Source organism: Paraphaeosphaeria sporulosa (genome assembly GCF_001642045.1).
Source record: "Paraphaeosphaeria sporulosa strain AP3s5-JAC2a unplaced genomic scaffold CC84scaffold_15, whole genome shotgun sequence".
In the NCBI taxonomy this organism is placed as follows: Eukaryota; Fungi; Ascomycota; class Dothideomycetes; order Pleosporales; family Didymosphaeriaceae; genus Paraphaeosphaeria; species Paraphaeosphaeria sporulosa.
The window spans coordinates 757,608-773,167 of record NW_017253374.1 but is presented as its reverse complement, the minus strand read 5'-3'; the positions used below and the strand labels follow the sequence as shown (position 1 = coordinate 773,167).

At 53.9% G+C, this 15,560-nt stretch overlaps 4 protein-coding genes and 2 non-coding genes across 6 annotated transcripts in view; 2 read left to right on the top strand and 4 right to left on the bottom strand.

Moving 5' to 3' along the window:
• Positions 1–1,026: 1,026 nt before the first annotated feature.
• On the bottom strand, positions 1,027–1,510 carry CC84DRAFT_1169580 (uncharacterized protein). Its single transcript, XM_018179694.1, has one exon. It carries the CDS (start codon positions 1,476–1,478, stop codon positions 1,071–1,073), a length of 408 nt encoding a protein of 135 aa, XP_018029841.1. The 5' UTR covers positions 1,479–1,510; the 3' UTR covers positions 1,027–1,070.
• A 613-nt stretch (positions 1,511–2,123) lies between these two features.
• CC84DRAFT_t105 lies at positions 2,124–2,229 on the bottom strand. Its single transcript has one exon. It is a non-coding gene; the product is annotated as a tRNA-Lys (tRNA).
• Positions 2,230–2,943: 714 nt separating this feature from the next.
• On the top strand, positions 2,944–7,832 carry CC84DRAFT_1264416 (phospholipid-transporting ATPase-like protein). The gene is made up of 2 exons (XM_018185309.1): positions 2,944–7,282; positions 7,335–7,832. Exons 1-2 carry the CDS (start codon positions 3,405–3,407, stop codon positions 7,504–7,506), a joined length of 4,050 nt encoding a protein of 1,349 aa, XP_018029840.1. The 5' UTR covers positions 2,944–3,404; the 3' UTR covers positions 7,507–7,832.
• A 951-nt stretch (positions 7,833–8,783) lies between these two features.
• On the bottom strand, positions 8,784–14,765 carry CC84DRAFT_1264415 (uncharacterized protein). Its single transcript, XM_018185308.1, has 3 exons — positions 14,223–14,765; positions 11,154–14,016; positions 8,784–9,982 (listed from the first exon to the last, which is right to left on the bottom strand). The coding sequence occupies exons 1-3, from the start codon at positions 14,283–14,285 to the stop codon at positions 9,222–9,224; spliced, it is 3,687 nt and encodes a 1,228-aa protein (XP_018029839.1). The 5' UTR covers positions 14,286–14,765; the 3' UTR covers positions 8,784–9,221.
• On the top strand, positions 10,477–10,557 carry CC84DRAFT_t106. Its single transcript has one exon. It is a non-coding gene; the product is annotated as a tRNA-Ser (tRNA).
• A 302-nt stretch (positions 14,766–15,067) lies between the features above and the next one.
• The window catches only part of CC84DRAFT_405521 (uncharacterized protein), a 2,169-nt gene continuing 1,676 nt past the window's right edge, over positions 15,068–15,560 (bottom strand). The window contains exon 3 of the mRNA XM_018186062.1: positions 15,068–15,558. Within this exon, the coding sequence (XP_018029838.1) occupies positions 15,353–15,558 (206 nt within the window). The 3' untranslated portion in view covers positions 15,068–15,352. The remainder of the gene's footprint in view (positions 15,559–15,560) is intronic.

The following is a 15,560-nucleotide window of genomic DNA, read 5'->3' as shown; positions in this document are numbered from 1 at the left end:
GTCCAACCCATTGCAAAATGCGAACCCAAAATCCCCCATGGCTCAACCGTGGTGCCCAAACCGCTGTTAGAAACCAAACAGTCGGGACGTAGGATTTCAGACACGACTACTTACAGTGTGCTTCTCGCTCGACTTGGAGGATGCTCCGTTTGATTGATTCAGTCCGTTTGGATAAGGCTCTACAAATTCCTGCTTCATCGAAGGGATCGAGGAACTGAGAAGCGACTCCAAAGGTTCGTGCTCTATCATAGGTGTTGGGGAACTGCTTGCTGCTCCATGAAAGGGTGGCTGTACGAGACCACCATGAGGTATATAGTCGTCACGCAGAGATCTCTGAGCCGTAGAAGACAATAGGGATGCGCCTGTACATGCCCATGTGCAGCCCATCGGGTGGACGTAAGGTGGGGGATTTGGTTGGGTGAGTCACCCTGCAATTTTGTGAGCCGTGACTTCTCATGTAAAATATCAAGTCCTCCTACCATCGGCTCACGTTTGATACAGGGATGCCGTTGCTGTGGATCGTCACCCTGCACGTCTTCGTGTCTAGCCATCTGCAATCGCTCCTGCTCACGGAGGCTTTGTTGCTGGTGGTAGATATCCTGATTTGTCCAATATCGTGAGCGCAGAGGGTGCAAGCGCCCTTGCTTGTGGAAATTCTCATACTGCTGCCAAGGGTAATCTTGATCAGCCAAGTCACTGTCATATTGCGGATGCGCAGCAAGGAGTAGGGAATTGTCCTCTTCGTCATTGCACGTCTCTGATGGTTCCCAAGCGTCTTCCGGCGGCCATAAGTTGCGTGGGGGGTTTCTGCGTTGATAATCCCTGAGCCATCGCTTCTGTCTGGCGCTTCGTGGAGCCCGAGCTTTGAGCAGTTCTGCCTGTTGTCTTTTGCTGGGCGCCTTCGACTTGTGCTTTCTGGCTTTTCTTACCGGTGATTCAGCCCAGCGTGATTGCTGGAGGTTCGGCCCGTGATACGAGGCTACATGGTCTCCGAAGTGTTTGCTCGACGTGCTCTCTTGCTTGATGGGAATTAGTCTGCCCTCTGTTTCCGGTTGATCACGCGTCCAAACTTAGCTGCTATCGTAGATCATTCTCGGGTCCAAGTTTGGGCCAGGAAACCTAGTGACTTCCTTGAAAATCCTCGTACTGCCATTTTCGAACTGCACGTAATAGAGAGGGGAGTGATCTCGGCCATCGCGCCGCTCTCGACGAGCATATCGGCCGATCGAGTACGGGCGATACGCAGCGTACTCCGGATGACGATCCGGATATCGCGAGTGCCCACGCTGTTGGGAAGTGGCTCTCCTTGAATCAGAAAGCTCGTAGCTATCCTGGCGTTGAAACGATCGTCCCCGCTTTAACCTCTCTCGCGGCGAGCGCCATCTGTAGGGCGTTGGTGATCGCGTGGGCCTGCTTGATCTATGCCGACGCCGGTGCTGGGTCCGGTAAGGTGAGGGCGAGCGGGAGTAGCGCTCCATCGAAACCAAGTAAACAAATCAGCATCCATGCGACTTTGGACGCAGGAAGCAAGTTGCACGAGTGAGAGATTGTGGAGCGTGGGAGTGGGTACTCAATATGGTTAGCGTATCTTGCTCTTGCCCTATGTTGAGCTGCTCCTTCATTCACTTAAACCCCGCGATGCCTGCTATCAACGAGCACGTCAACAAAGTCAATGAAACACAACTGATCAGCTGGCTGGCCTACGATTCTTGACACATGGACGGTAAAGCATCTGGCTTCCAAGAGGTACCGCCCCCAAACACGAACGTCTTGCGTTTTTAGCAGCCTAATCTACGCTTCGCAGTAGCTGATACTAAAGCCTGGACTTGTAGCTATTACAATCCATGATAGACTGTTATATCAACACTTTGGGATTTATACTCTAAGGTGATTTAGAGGGGATTTGGTGTTCTAGAGGCCAGTCCTTTGGCGCCAGTCCCTGTGCTAGTGGGGACTAACTTCCGATTGTAGTCTGATGCCGATGTGGAAGACTTACATCTACCATAAGCAGGAGGTCTTCGTTGTATAAGAGGAAAAAGAACAGTCTCTCAAACATGCCTCCAGCGCAAGGGAACAGAGTATGCAGAAGTGGTCCTAAAAGGAAAAAGAAAACAAAAAAAAAAAGCCCGACGTGGGGGTCGAACCCACAACCTTGAGATACCGAATAATCGAGTCTTCAGACCGTGAATACTTAAGAGTCTCACGCTCTACCGATTGAGCTAGCCGGGCTAGTCGGTGATTTGATATACTTGTGGCCAAATGTAAAATATATATACCAGAATGTAATTCAAGCCAAACAATTACTTTTGATGTCCATAGGTTGGTGGGGTTCTGTGAGAGGGGTGCCACATTGGTCGGCTCGGCTAGCCTGCTACGGCTCGACTTGCCAAATCGAATCAAGTGATGGCTGCACACCTAGAATGACCCATACGGCTCTGCTCTCACAACCTCTTACAGCGCGAAGTGGATGTTCGCGTGGCAATTACTTCACTAAAGAGGCCACAAGTGGACGTTGCCGACTCTTGTGCGAACTTGTCTTTCTGAGCGAGATACATGCTATTTAAAGACGCACTGTCGCTTCCTTAGCAGACAGTAGCGGCGAAATGCGCCCCAAATTCCAATACTACGCCGTGTAGACGCAGGTTCCATCTGGGAAAGATGTACTCAGTCTGGCCCAATTCACTGCTCTACATTGAAGGAATGTGAAAGGTCCCTGCTCGAGAACAACTCTTCAGGTTAGCATTCCGATGCGAGCAGGTATTGAAACGCACACTGCGAGGTTGACTTCTGGCAAAAGCCGCCAGAGCTGCGCAGTCTTGGCAGGCGTCAGCGAGCGAACGGTGCGCTGCATGGGCGAGCTGTGGTTGCTACAGCGTCCGCGAGCTCATCTTCCTCCAGGTTTACGCGTAATTGCTCGTGCGGACTAGCCGTGCTCGGACAGCCAGGACAGTTGCAGTGACGGGTTGGCGCCGCGCGTTTGCTGGTTCGCAGGCGCATCGCATCGCATCGCACCGCCCCAGGGTCTGCTTGCATGTCCATCGGCGGCTTTTAGCTGCGCCTGAACTTCGTCCACGCTGGCCCCTTCTGAGCAGAAGAAACACTATACCGCGCACTGCGAAGCATTCCCCACACTCTACCACCCGTCCCACGTTCGCGCCATTGCTGCTGTCGCGCCCGCCCGCGCGCTTTTCGAAACGTTGGCCAAGCTTTGGAGGCTGTGCTGTGCTGGGAGCCGGGGGAGCGTCTTACGCTTTTCTCCGCCATCATCGAACCCCCGAACGCGCAACGAGACAGCCGGGACGAGCGGGTGCACTGTATTGCGTTGCAACTTGCAAGCACCTTGAATGCAGCAGACAGCGAAGCCCTCACGAGTGGAGCAAGCGCCTTGAACCCGTTGTGCCGCCATGGCCGGCAGGCCGCCAGGTGCACCGCCGTCTCACAACGAGAACCTAATCGACTTCGACGACCACGACGAACACCAGCCGTATCAATACAACCCGGGCGCGCCGCCGCCCCATAACGACGAAGAGCTCCTCCGCCGATACAACGCAGACCAAGCCACAACCCCAGGACGGCCCTCCGAATCATACGATGAGTTTCTGGGTGGCAGACCCGCTGCGCCAGGCTTGCCTGGCGGGCCTGGTGCGCCCGCGGCAGGTGCGACGCCGTACTCGAACAGCGGGGGCATGTACTCGCAGACGTCGGATCTGAACAACTACGCGCGCTACTCGGATGCAGACGTGCACATCGACGAGGACCAGTCCGTGCAGGGCTACTATGCAGCAGGCGGAGGCTACGAGCCTCCCGCGGGCATGCGCCGCGCCAACACCGGCAAGGCAAATAGGAACAGCATTCTCAGTCTCGGCGGCGGACTCACAGGGCGCGTCAAGAACATGTTTGGGCAGAGACCAGAGTACTCGGAGATGGACCTGCCCTTGACGGAGCACGCGGCACAGCAGGGCCAACAAGAATCAAGAGGCGCCTACGACGACGAGGCAAAGGCGCCCAAGAAGCGCAGCTCCGGAGTGTTCAAGTTTGGTTTTGGACGCGGCGCTCCAGACCCGTCGACCCTCGGCCCCAGAGTAATCCATCTGAATAACCCGCCTGCAAATGCCGCCAACAAGTACGTCGACAATCACGTCTCAACCACAAAGTACAACATCGTTACGTTCCTCCCGAAATTCCTATACGAGCAATTCTCCAAATACGCCAACTTGTTCTTCTTATTCACTGCTATTCTCCAACAGATTCCGGGTATCTCTCCCACGAAACGCTACACCACCATCGTACCCCTCGGAGTTGTCCTGCTTGTCTCCGCAGTAAAAGAATATGTCGAGGACTACAGACGAAGACAGTCCGACTCTACGCTCAACAACTCAAAGGCGCAGGTGCTCAAAGGATCGTCTTTCCAAGACGCCCGATGGATCGAGGTTGCAGTCGGAGACATTGTGCGAGTAGAGTCAGAAACTCCTTTTCCCGCCGATCTCGTATTGCTCGCATCCTCGGAACCGGAAGGTCTGTGCTACATCGAAACGGCAAATTTGGACGGAGAGACGAACCTAAAGATTAAGCAAGCCATTCCAGAGACAGCCGATCTCGTCAGCACAGCGGAGCTGGGGCGTCTGGGCGGCAAACTCAAATCGGAACAGCCAAACAGTAGTTTGTACACATACGAGGCGACCTTGACCATTGCAGCCGGTGGGGGAGAGAAGGAATTGCCATTGGCACCCGATCAGTTGTTGTTGCGTGGAGCCACTCTTAGGAATACACCCTGGATCCACGGTGTGGTGGTCTTCACTGGGCACGAGACGAAGCTCATGCGGAATGCAACAGCTACACCCATCAAGACCACAGCGGTTGAGAGGATGGTGAACAAGCAAATTCTTATGCTTGTCGCCATTCTCATCGGACTCAGCATCATCAGTTCCGTTGGTGACGTCTTGATCAGAACGACCAAGGGAGGCACCCTTGAGTATCTCAGATACGATAGCTTCAACGGCGCTTCCCAGTTCTTCCTTGACCTACTAACCTACTGGGTTCTTTACTCTAACTTGGTTCCTATCTCGCTATTCGTCACAATCGAGATCGTCAAATACTGGACTGGTATCCTGATTGATTCCGACCTCGACATTTACTACGAGCCCACGGACACACCTGCCAACTGTCGTACTTCGTCCTTGGTGGAAGAGTTGGGACAGATTGAATATATATTTTCCGACAAGACCGGCACGCTAACACAGAACATGATGGTATTCAAGCAGTCATCTATTGCGGGGATCCAGTACTCGGATGAGATACCTGAAGACCGAAGGGCAACATTCGAGGACGGAGTCGAAGTTGGTATTCATGACTTCAAGAAACTTGAGGAAAACCGCAAAACCCACAGGGACAGAGACATCATTGATAACTTTCTCACGTTGTTGTCAACATGTCACACGGTCATTCCCGAACGAGGTGGCGAAAAGCAAGAGATCAAGTATCAAGCTGCTTCACCTGACGAGGGCGCCTTGGTCGAAGGCGCTGTACAGCTCGGCTATACGTTCATTGCACGCAAACCTCGCTCGGTTACTATCTTGGTGGATGGACAAGAGCGAGAGTATGAGCTCTTGGCGGTTTTGGAGTTCAATTCCACACGAAAAAGAATGTCGACAATATTCCGCACTCCGCAAGGAAAGATTGCGTGCTTCACAAAGGGCGCTGATACTGTCATTCTGGAGCGACTAGGGAAGAACAATCCATATGTAGAGGTGACTTTGACTCATCTTGAGGAATACGCTGCGGAAGGACTACGTACGCTCTGCTTAGCGATGCGCGAGATTCCAGAGAATGAATTCCAGGACTGGTACAAGATCTTCACGAAAGCGCAGACCACTGTTAGCGGCAATCGAGCGGATGAGCTAGACAAGGCGGCCGAACTCATTGAGCACGATCTGACCCTTCTTGGAGCAACTGCCATCGAAGACAAACTTCAGGATGGCGTTCCGGATACCATTGCGACTCTGCAAACTGCGGGTATCAAGATTTGGGTCCTGACGGGCGATCGACAAGAAACTGCTATCAACATCGGAATGAGTTGCAAGCTGATCAGTGAGGATATGAGTTTGCTGATAATCAATGAGGAGAACAAGGAAGCCACAAAGGACAATATCCACAAGAAGTTGAACGCTATCAATAGCCAAAACCAAGGTGGTGCTGAAATGGACGTTCTCGCTCTTGTCATCGACGGCAAGTCGCTAACCTACGCTTTGGAAAAAGATCTGGAGAAAACGTTTTTGGATTTGGCTGTCAAATGCAAAGCCGTCATTTGCTGTCGTGTATCCCCGCTTCAGAAGGCCTTGGTTGTCAAACTCGTCAAGCGACATCTAAAGGCCATCTTGCTCGCCATTGGGGATGGGGCCAACGACGTGTCCATGATCCAGGCAGCTCACATTGGAGTCGGTATCAGCGGTGTCGAAGGTCTCCAGGCCGCGCGAAGTGCCGATATTTCTATTGGCCAATTCCGGTACCTCCGCAAGCTCCTTCTAGTCCATGGAGCTTGGAGCTACCAGCGTGTCAGCAAGGTCATTCTCTACTCCTTCTACAAGAATATCGCGCTATTCATGACCCAATTCTGGTACTCTTTCCAGAATGCCTTCTCCGGACAAATTATCTACGAGTCGTGGACACTGACATTTTACAACGTGTTCTTCACGGCTGCACCTCCCTTCGTCATGGGTATTTTTGATCAATTTGTCAGTGCACGTCTGCTGGATCGCTACCCACAACTATACCGACTCAGTCAGAGCGGGGTGTTCTTCAAGATGCACTCTTTTTGGTCATGGGTCGCAAACGGCTTCTACCATTCCTTGGTCCTATACTTTGTCTCGCAGGCCATCGTGCTATGGGACTGGCCTCAGCCAGATGGTTTGAATGCAGGCCACTGGGTGTGGGGTACTGCACTCTACACAGCTGCACTAGCGACTGTACTGTTGAAAGCGGCACTCATCACTAATATCTGGACCAAGTATGCTTTCGTTGCTATTCCGGGCTCGATGGCCCTCTGGTTCATCCTCATGCCCGCCTACGCGACTGTCGCCCCTATGATCAACGTGTCGCCCGAATATATTGGCGTCATCCAGCGCTTATTCCCAGACCCTCGCTTCTGGGTAATGCTCTGCGTGCTGCCTCCGCTCTGTCTGATTCGAGATTTCGCCTGGAAGTACGCAAAGAGAATGTACTTCCCTCAGAGCTACCACCATGTACAAGAGATTCAGAAGTACAATATTCAAGACTATAGACCGCGGTATGTACCACCATCTCCCACCCCTTCTGGGTTATGTGCTGACTCATGATAGCATGGAACAATTCCAAAAAGCCATCCGCAAAGTGCGACAAGTGCAGCGCATGCGCAAGCAGCGTGGCTACGCCTTTTCCCAAACTGATGAATCGCAAGCACGCGTACTGCAGGCATACGACACGACGCGCGAACGAGACCGCTACGGCCACATGGCGAGTTCGAGACGATAACCATGAGAATTTGCTTTTTAAGTGCATTTTGCATTCTACACTCTTGGTGTACATTTCTGTGGCGTTGATCGAATGGGTTGGGACTAGGGATGGAACTTCGATTACAATGTATTTGTGCAAGGATGAGCGTTCTTAACGGCGCTGGGGTGAGTTTGATATAGCTAGTGTGTATTGCTTCGTAAGATGGAAGAAATCAAAAGGCCTGGGTGTACTTCAGGAATAGTGTTGTGTGTGTGTGGACGTGAGTGACTGTGCGTATATCGGGCTGCATCGACGAACCCAGGACGAAAAACTGAATACGCGCAGCCTGTACAACATACTTGGACTCCGAGGCATCCAAAGTGTATTCTAATATAACCTGAGCTGATTTATCCTGGCAGGGCGTAGTTTATGCTTGTATGAATTTAGTTACGGTCGCGGTGTCGGTATTGATGAGGGACAATGTGTTCTGGCATGACTCGACTTCCAAGACACTGTCGAGGCTACGGCGAGGCACCTCAGCGGCGCTATCATTGAGTTGGACGTACACAGGCAGCAATCATGATCATATCTAGGCAAGTGTCAAACAAGCAGAGTTGGCACTCAACTACCTTCACACAGGTCAGTCAGTCTTTCAATACCCCGCGATCTCTAGGATCGTTGTAGCCCTCAAACCCACTACTAGAGAGGCTTGGGAAATCCGACGCACTCATTGGCAAGCAACTCATCGACCCAACTTAGCACCTTATCTGCGCGACAAAGGATCACATGATCTTCGAGCCTGGTAGAGATAATGCAGGAATCTTGAGGCGACACCACTATGGAGACGAACTTTGCAACCACCCTGAAGAAACGAGCCGTCTCTTTTGAAAAGCCTGGTGTGGGGGTGAGAAGCCACCTCGAAGCTTTGTTGCCAGGTTCCGACTGGAATTGCCTGAATATTTTTCTTTTCAAGTTCCGCATCTACCGATTTCGACCTCTTCCCCAGCTGCACGAGCTCCAGCTCATGGAAACCCTTCCCGGCCAGGTGTGATGCAGAAAGATTCTCGGCGATGAGGTATCAGAGCAGGACTGGACCGATGCACCAGCCACGCACTCCTACTACTTTGCAACTTGCAATGTGTTCTCGAGTATGCATGGCTTCCCTCAAGTGAGGGGATAGGGGATCCGTTTGGAAAGCCCGAGGATGATGTGTATAGTTTATAGTAGGGAACACTCTACTTCGAAGATTCGAACATCTGTTTTATCGGTGTTACGAGCAGCTAAATTTTAAGATTAGACACTTCACGGTCTGTGATGTCAGTGGAAACACCACCAACAGGTTTTGACTTCGATGTACGCAAGTGACACATGATAGTTTTGCAGGGCGCTTCGTCGTGTTGATGTTGTATCGCATGCGATATCATTGAGACTGAACTATCCTTAGCCGCCAATCGCTCTGGAATCGGCTCGTAGAGAACTAAAAATGTGAACGGGGCCCGTTCTATACTCATACAATCAATACTCCATGTAACCAGATGAGCGCGCTCGCTCGACCCAAACAAAGCACTCAAGCTCAAGAAAGAAGCCTTGCCTAACGCCATTACCTTTCAGCATCACCAAAGACCACGTGTGGAAGTACAAAGCCGGACCAGGCAATACAGGTTCCCGAAGAAGCAGTGGTTAACCATCTCCGGCGCGTGCACACCAGCTCAGCCTCGAGTAGGATCAAACATTACCCGCCCGAGATGGGACCTCTAACCCCTGTTCACGGACGTGAAGCCAGAGCCTGCGGCGTCCGTCATCTCGGTATCGCCGTTCTGCACCTCGCGTGGTTCTGACACAGGCGGATTCGTACCGGAAAGCGTGCGTCGTCGGCCAGCATACTCCGGATCGGTCTCTCCAGGCGGCGGTCGCGCCTCGTCGTTCACGGGGTCGAAGTAGGCGCCGCGCGTGGGCTCCGGAGCACGATGGGGCTGCAGCGGGGGCAGCGAGTGCAGGGGTGGAAGGATTGCTTGCGCGTTCCCATTGACGGCGTGTGGGGAGGTAGCGGTCGCGCCGACGTTGGTGAAGAAGGGGTTGTTGGAGCGACTTGGGTCGGGCGTGCTCTGCGCCGAGGACATGGGGTTCATCGCGTGGAGAAGCGGCTGGTGGTGGGAATTGCTGGGGCTCTCCTGTTGCGCGGAAGCAGCGCCACCCGTCTGCGAGCCTGCGGGCGGTGTGCCTTTGCGATGGCTGCGCTTGCTCCTCAGCGGCTTGTCGGTGGGCGTCGGCGGCGGACTGCTACTCCGGTCCGAGTCATCCATGTTGAATTCCATGTGCTTCTGGAGCTGCTCGAGGAGGAATGCGCGCTCGAGGCGCATCTTCTGGATGCCGCGGTGCAGACGCCGGATGCGCACGCGGGTGCCATCGTTGCTCTCCTCGATGTCGGTTATGCGCCGTCGAAGATCAATGCACTTCTTGTAGTAGGCCTTCTCCACCGACGGCGGGAGGTCTGCCTGGGAGAGCGCCCGCGCAGCTAGGCAACGTCAGTGAAGCTCGCAGAGGGAAAGGACCTCGGCGTGTAGCTGTGCGCGAATGGAACGGCGCGCCGCAAAGCACCTGAATACGCACCGGCTTGGGGCATCTTAAACCTTTCGTAGCAGCTGTGGGAGTAGAATTCTGTGTTGGTCCGCGTAACGCTGAGTCCGCAATGTGAGGGTGGGAGGTGTATGGCGTTTGTTGGCTCTGTAGCTTGGGACGCGCTTGAACTATCGTGAACTTAGGTCTGGGGTTGCCAAGAACTTTGCGGCGTCGCGGTTTCTCCGGCCCCCCGACGCTATCGTGAATCGGGGGACCAACGTGTCAGACTCTACTTACGCACTAACGCAAGTCACAGCGAACAATGTGGAGGCTAGAATTATCGCGCGCTGCTCAGTCCAGATCCTTCATCTTTAATAGCTACTATATTTACGATAGTTTTTGTTGTAATTACATCAATCATCGGATCAAGTAATTGATCGGCGATTCCGCGGCACTTTGGCGGAGTGGTTAACGCGCGGGCCTGCTAAGCCCGTTCCTTCGGGAGCGAGAGTTCGAATCTCTCAGGTGTCGAATTTTTTTGCAACGATTCCGATGTTCCCCATCTTCCACACATCTCTTTCTGCGTGATGACGGAAATTTCGGGATGCGTAACAATGCAAGCATACGGAGTGGACGTGACACCTCGACCAGTCCAGGCCGCATGCATAGCTTTCCCTAGTTTTTACGTCTTCTTACTACTAAACAGGTAGACTCTACCAACATTTGAAGCAGTTAACGAGGTCTTGCTTAACAGCAATCAGGACAATGGCAGACTTTTCTACTTTTCCTACGTGGCTGGGTTACTACACTAGTTGTCCTCATCACGTACGCAAAAGAGTTCAGCTCTACTAAGAGCTCTATTATATTCTGTGCAACTGTATAAATGGACAGCCTACTTTATTTCATCATAGAAGGGGGTGAAGCATTCTCAAAAGCCTATGCGTTATGAGAGGAGTCGACACCACAAGTCCATTGGTGAACCTTGCACATCCTCATTTGAAGTCCTCAATTCGCGCTGTCAAGGTATTAATTCGCATGTCTCATTATTTCATTAGGCTAACTCACTACCTGAAACCTTTCCCTAAACGGCTTTACCAAATTACATCCTACTCATCCTTAAATCCTACCCTCCCTCTCCCCACTTCCCCCAACAACCCTCCCGTACCCGCCCGGAAACAACCCTTTCGTCCCCGCATACACACCCCAGCACCAGTCCCCATTGATATCCTCCGCCTCCGTAATTTCCGCGAACTTCGGAAACGCCAGCTCATCCGTCACCCCCTCAGCAGGAAAGTAGCTCCAGCGAGCCTGAATCCTCAACCCGACACCACCATCCGGCGGGAAGCGCTGCGTTGACAGCGCCGACCTTGGCATATTTGGCGACCGGAACTGCTGCCGGGAGCCGTCAGTGTCGCGCCACGTCCACTTCTCCGCGTGGGCTGGCTGGGAGGGCGACGGTGGAGAGACAGATTCCGTCTCATCGCGGAGAGAGAAGCCGCCAACGAGATCACGGACGACAACGCGGCGCTGGCCGCCGTCGCGGTCTTCGAAGCCCACAACGATCATGCGGTGACGACGTAGGCAGCGGCGCCAGCCGTGCATGCCGTCCTCTTTGCTGATGCGACCCGAGAGGACGAGCTTTTGGTAGCAACCGGAGCAGATGTCGTAGTCTCCGCTGTTGCATTGCAGACAGTGGTACCGTGTGTGCGACGGGGGTATCGGATATGTGCAGATGTTGCAGAGTGTTGTGAATGTGAGAGGGCGGTAGGTGGATTTGGCGAGGGTGACGTGGCCGGGGCCGCTGATGAGGGATGCGGCTTTGGGTGTGAGGGGTGGCGATGTTGGTGGGGAAGAATCGAGAGCGGAAGGGGGCGCGAGGTGGTTTGATCGAGGCGTTGATGGTCGTTCAGTATTCGTGGCTGCAGGAGTGGACGATAAAGATGCGCGCTCCCTTCCTACATGCGAGATGGGAAGAAGTGCATGTGTGCAATGCCTGCCCTGGTTCACGCAGTCATTGCAGTATCCCCATTCGCCTTCGTTGCAGTAGTCGCATTTCCAATAACACCCATCCGCCCACTGCGCACATCTGTCGCAAAAGACGCCGCTTTCGAGTCTATGTGAAGGATCATCCTCGCTCTGCAAAACATGTGGTGTTGCTGCTGCTGCTGTTTCAGTGAGTCGCGCTTGCGGTTTTCGAAACCGATGCCCTCGCATGATGTGAGGAAGGTCGTGATTCGCAGGATAGCCACCAGGTGGTGCCTTTGCTTGGTAGGCTGGCCATGCCGCCCACCCAAATCCAAACCAATGGTTGCAACCTTTTCCGCGACGATAGCAAGGCTGGCACAGATTGTATCCCCCTTCATCACACTGTGAGCAGTTGTAGTGTAGCTCGTACTCAATGTGATCCCTTCCACAACCGCGACACGAAATGCGAGGCTCCGGGTACATGGTTGGTGGTGCTGCTGGTGCGGTCGCCGATGCAGCCGGTGAATGCGACTGGCCAATAGCCGGGTCAGTCGTGGAGCGAGGGAACGTAGGTGGAGTTGCAGTGGGTGGTGTGGTAGTATGCGGGGCGCGGGGCTGTCTGATGCCGGTGGGATCTGTAGTTCGGCGAGAAGCAGAAACGGCTGGCGCAGTTGCGGGTGGTGGAACTGAAGAGATAGGGCTCGTCACGGGCGATGCCACAACTGGCGAACCAGTGGTCGGATTCTCTGAATTTGTGATGAAATTGAAGGCGGCCCTTCGCGGGGAGTCAGGATTTGAGAAAGTGTGGGTCTGGAGGCTACTCCGGAACTGGTCTCGTCCTTCAAGGGTACTTCTCTGCTCGTTATCTGATTGACGCCTTCGATCAGAGTTATTGGCCAATGCTGAGGTTGGGCCAAGTAATTCTGGTTGCGAGTTGTTGTGTGCCCGTGTGGATGAGACTGCTAAAGGCGTGGGCCGGTGTTCCCTAGCTGATCTCGAGCTGCCCTGACTAGAAGACCGAGTGTGCCGTGTACGCGATCCTTGGTTTGCAACATCCAAGAGCCCTGGTCTGGATACCGGGGGCCTGTTATCTCTATCTCGAGGAATTGGTGTGCTACTCGAAGACCTTGCGTGGGTTCTCCTCCGCTGTGGGTCATCCTCCCGGGCAGGCGGACTTCGTATCTCAGGCGTGGAGGTGCCCGATGCGCTGATCTGGCCTTCTCTTGCAAGCCGTTCCCTTCGCTCCCGTCGTTCCCTTCTCTTCTGCTCCTGCCGTCTCCGGTATGCCTGAGCTATCCTCTCGCTGATCTCATCCTCTTGAGCAACATCGATGTTGTTGAGATCGATACCATCCAACAAGCCTTCCTCCATGATCTGGCGCATGATCTCTTCTTCCATCTCTTGCGAATCCAGCTCACTTGCACTAAGCAAGCTCCTCAAGCTCGACTGATGTTCGATAACTCTTGGAGGGACCACCTCGCGGGTCGCAGACGACACACCGGCCTGATTCCGACTCCCAGATCGTCTATCTGCACCCCTCGTGTCCGCGCTCCTTTCACGTCTGTCTCCGCTGTGCTCTCTCCGCTCTCTCCTCCTCCTCTCCCGCGGCGGCTCTAGATGGTCCACAGTAGCTACGTTGGTCGTTGAATCGATGCCCACCTCTCTCAGGCTCAACTGCTGCACCTCTTCGAGCACTCTGCGCTCCTCGTCCTCGTCTTGCACGGCCCTCCTCCGCAATTTTGGCATGACCACATCCCCATACTTGAACTTGTCTCTATCAGCCTGCTTCTCTTGCTCGCTCTTTCCTCTATGCGGGTGTGCTTGTATGAACATGTCTAGCAGCGTTGTCACGGTGGCATTTGGCTTCGTCGCGCGGACGGAAGCCCGGCATGACGGGCAGGTGTACGGGTGGATGGAGGTGGCGGTCGAGGCTTGGAAGGCGAACCACTCCTTCAAACACGCGCCGCAGAAGGTGTGGAGGCAGTCAAGCAGCGTAAGCGGCTGGTAGAGGAGGTCGGTGCATATCTGCGTGCAGAGCGCGTCAGTGGGTGCACGAATAGCTTGATAACAAACAAGCAGAAAAAGGGAGCGTTGAGCTTGAACGAGAGTAAACGGTAGCTCTGCGCGACTCTTGGACGTCTTTCCGCGCTCAAAATCACGTCTTTGCGACACTCATCCTGACCGCCATAACGCGCCCCTCCCCCGCACCGCACCACCAGAACTTCACTCACCGAGCACGTCAACTCTCTCTCCAAGTCCACGGGCGCGGGTCCCGCCTTTTCAGCCTCCGCCATGAGTCCTCCAGGCCAGCTCACGTCGGGTGGCACGGAGATATCCTCGGACGTGGTTCGATCAGGTCGCCAGCAGGGCCCGCGGTGCCGTCAGCCGTTTTGCGCTTGGCGGGCTGAACCATGTCCAGCGCCTCACGACAGCCAAACTAAGGCATAGAAAGAGACAAGAGAGTGGTAAGCGAGTGGATGCCTGCGACCGGCGAGAACAGGCAAGGCCAGCCTGATGTGAGGATACCGGCTTGCCTTGGCGCATGACGACGTGTTCGACGCGGTTCGTGTGTCCCACGACGTGCATGTTAGTCAGCTTGAGATATCACCACTGCGGTACGAAGACAAGGCTGTTGCACGAGACTTCATGCGAGGAACAGCTTTCGCGTCGCAGAGAGGATATGTTTGCAAGGAAACAGCCACAAAGCGACTATGCAGCGTCTGGAGCGTCGCACTACCAACACGCCTTCCTCACGTTAACCGCCTCGGCAGCGCACCCCCCTCCTGTCTGAGTCGCTGCCAGCTCAGACCCTTTTGCAGTAGTTTGAACGACACTAATGTTTCCAACTGCGAGGGCATTTGGAATGTCGCGTCGCAGGCCTGCAGCAGATGAAACATCGGCAATGTGCTGATCCGGCCGTGCATCCCGTTGAGCCAAACCACTGCCTTGGATTCAGTTTCGAAACCTGAGTTTTCAGGCTTGTCAGGCTTCCTTGCGATGATCGTGAAAGCTTGGTATGTTTATTGGGACCGTCTGGGGCATCTATTCATCACGTGATTGGTTCTGGACCTGCACGCTCTCGAAACTATGGACTCACACATCGTTTCCAGCTAGAGGAATGCGCAGTGTATTGGTATAGCCGTCATCTCGTAACGAATCGAAGGAGAAGAACAGGATGTTGGGTTGTTGAAGGAGCAAAGGCATCGCTCTCTCTCGACTCCTGGACCCCACCTCAACTCTCAACATCACGGTAAATAACGGATTCCGGAACATGGTTGTTATTTAAGATGAACTTTGGCTATAAAACAACTACCACACTCTCCCTTCAATGCCCCTTCTCACTATCTTTATTCACTAAATTTTACACAAGGAGATCCATCTTCCATCCTACTTCGCATTGCCAACATATCCACGCCCGCCTCAATATCTCTCGAGAGATGCTTAGTTGCCGTTGCCCTGAGCACCGGCCCCAGCCTGGCCCTGTCGCTGAGCACCAGTGTTGGCACCCTGCTGTGCCTGAGCAGCGGCGCCGGTCTGGCCCTGACGTTGAGCGCCAGTGTTGGCACCCT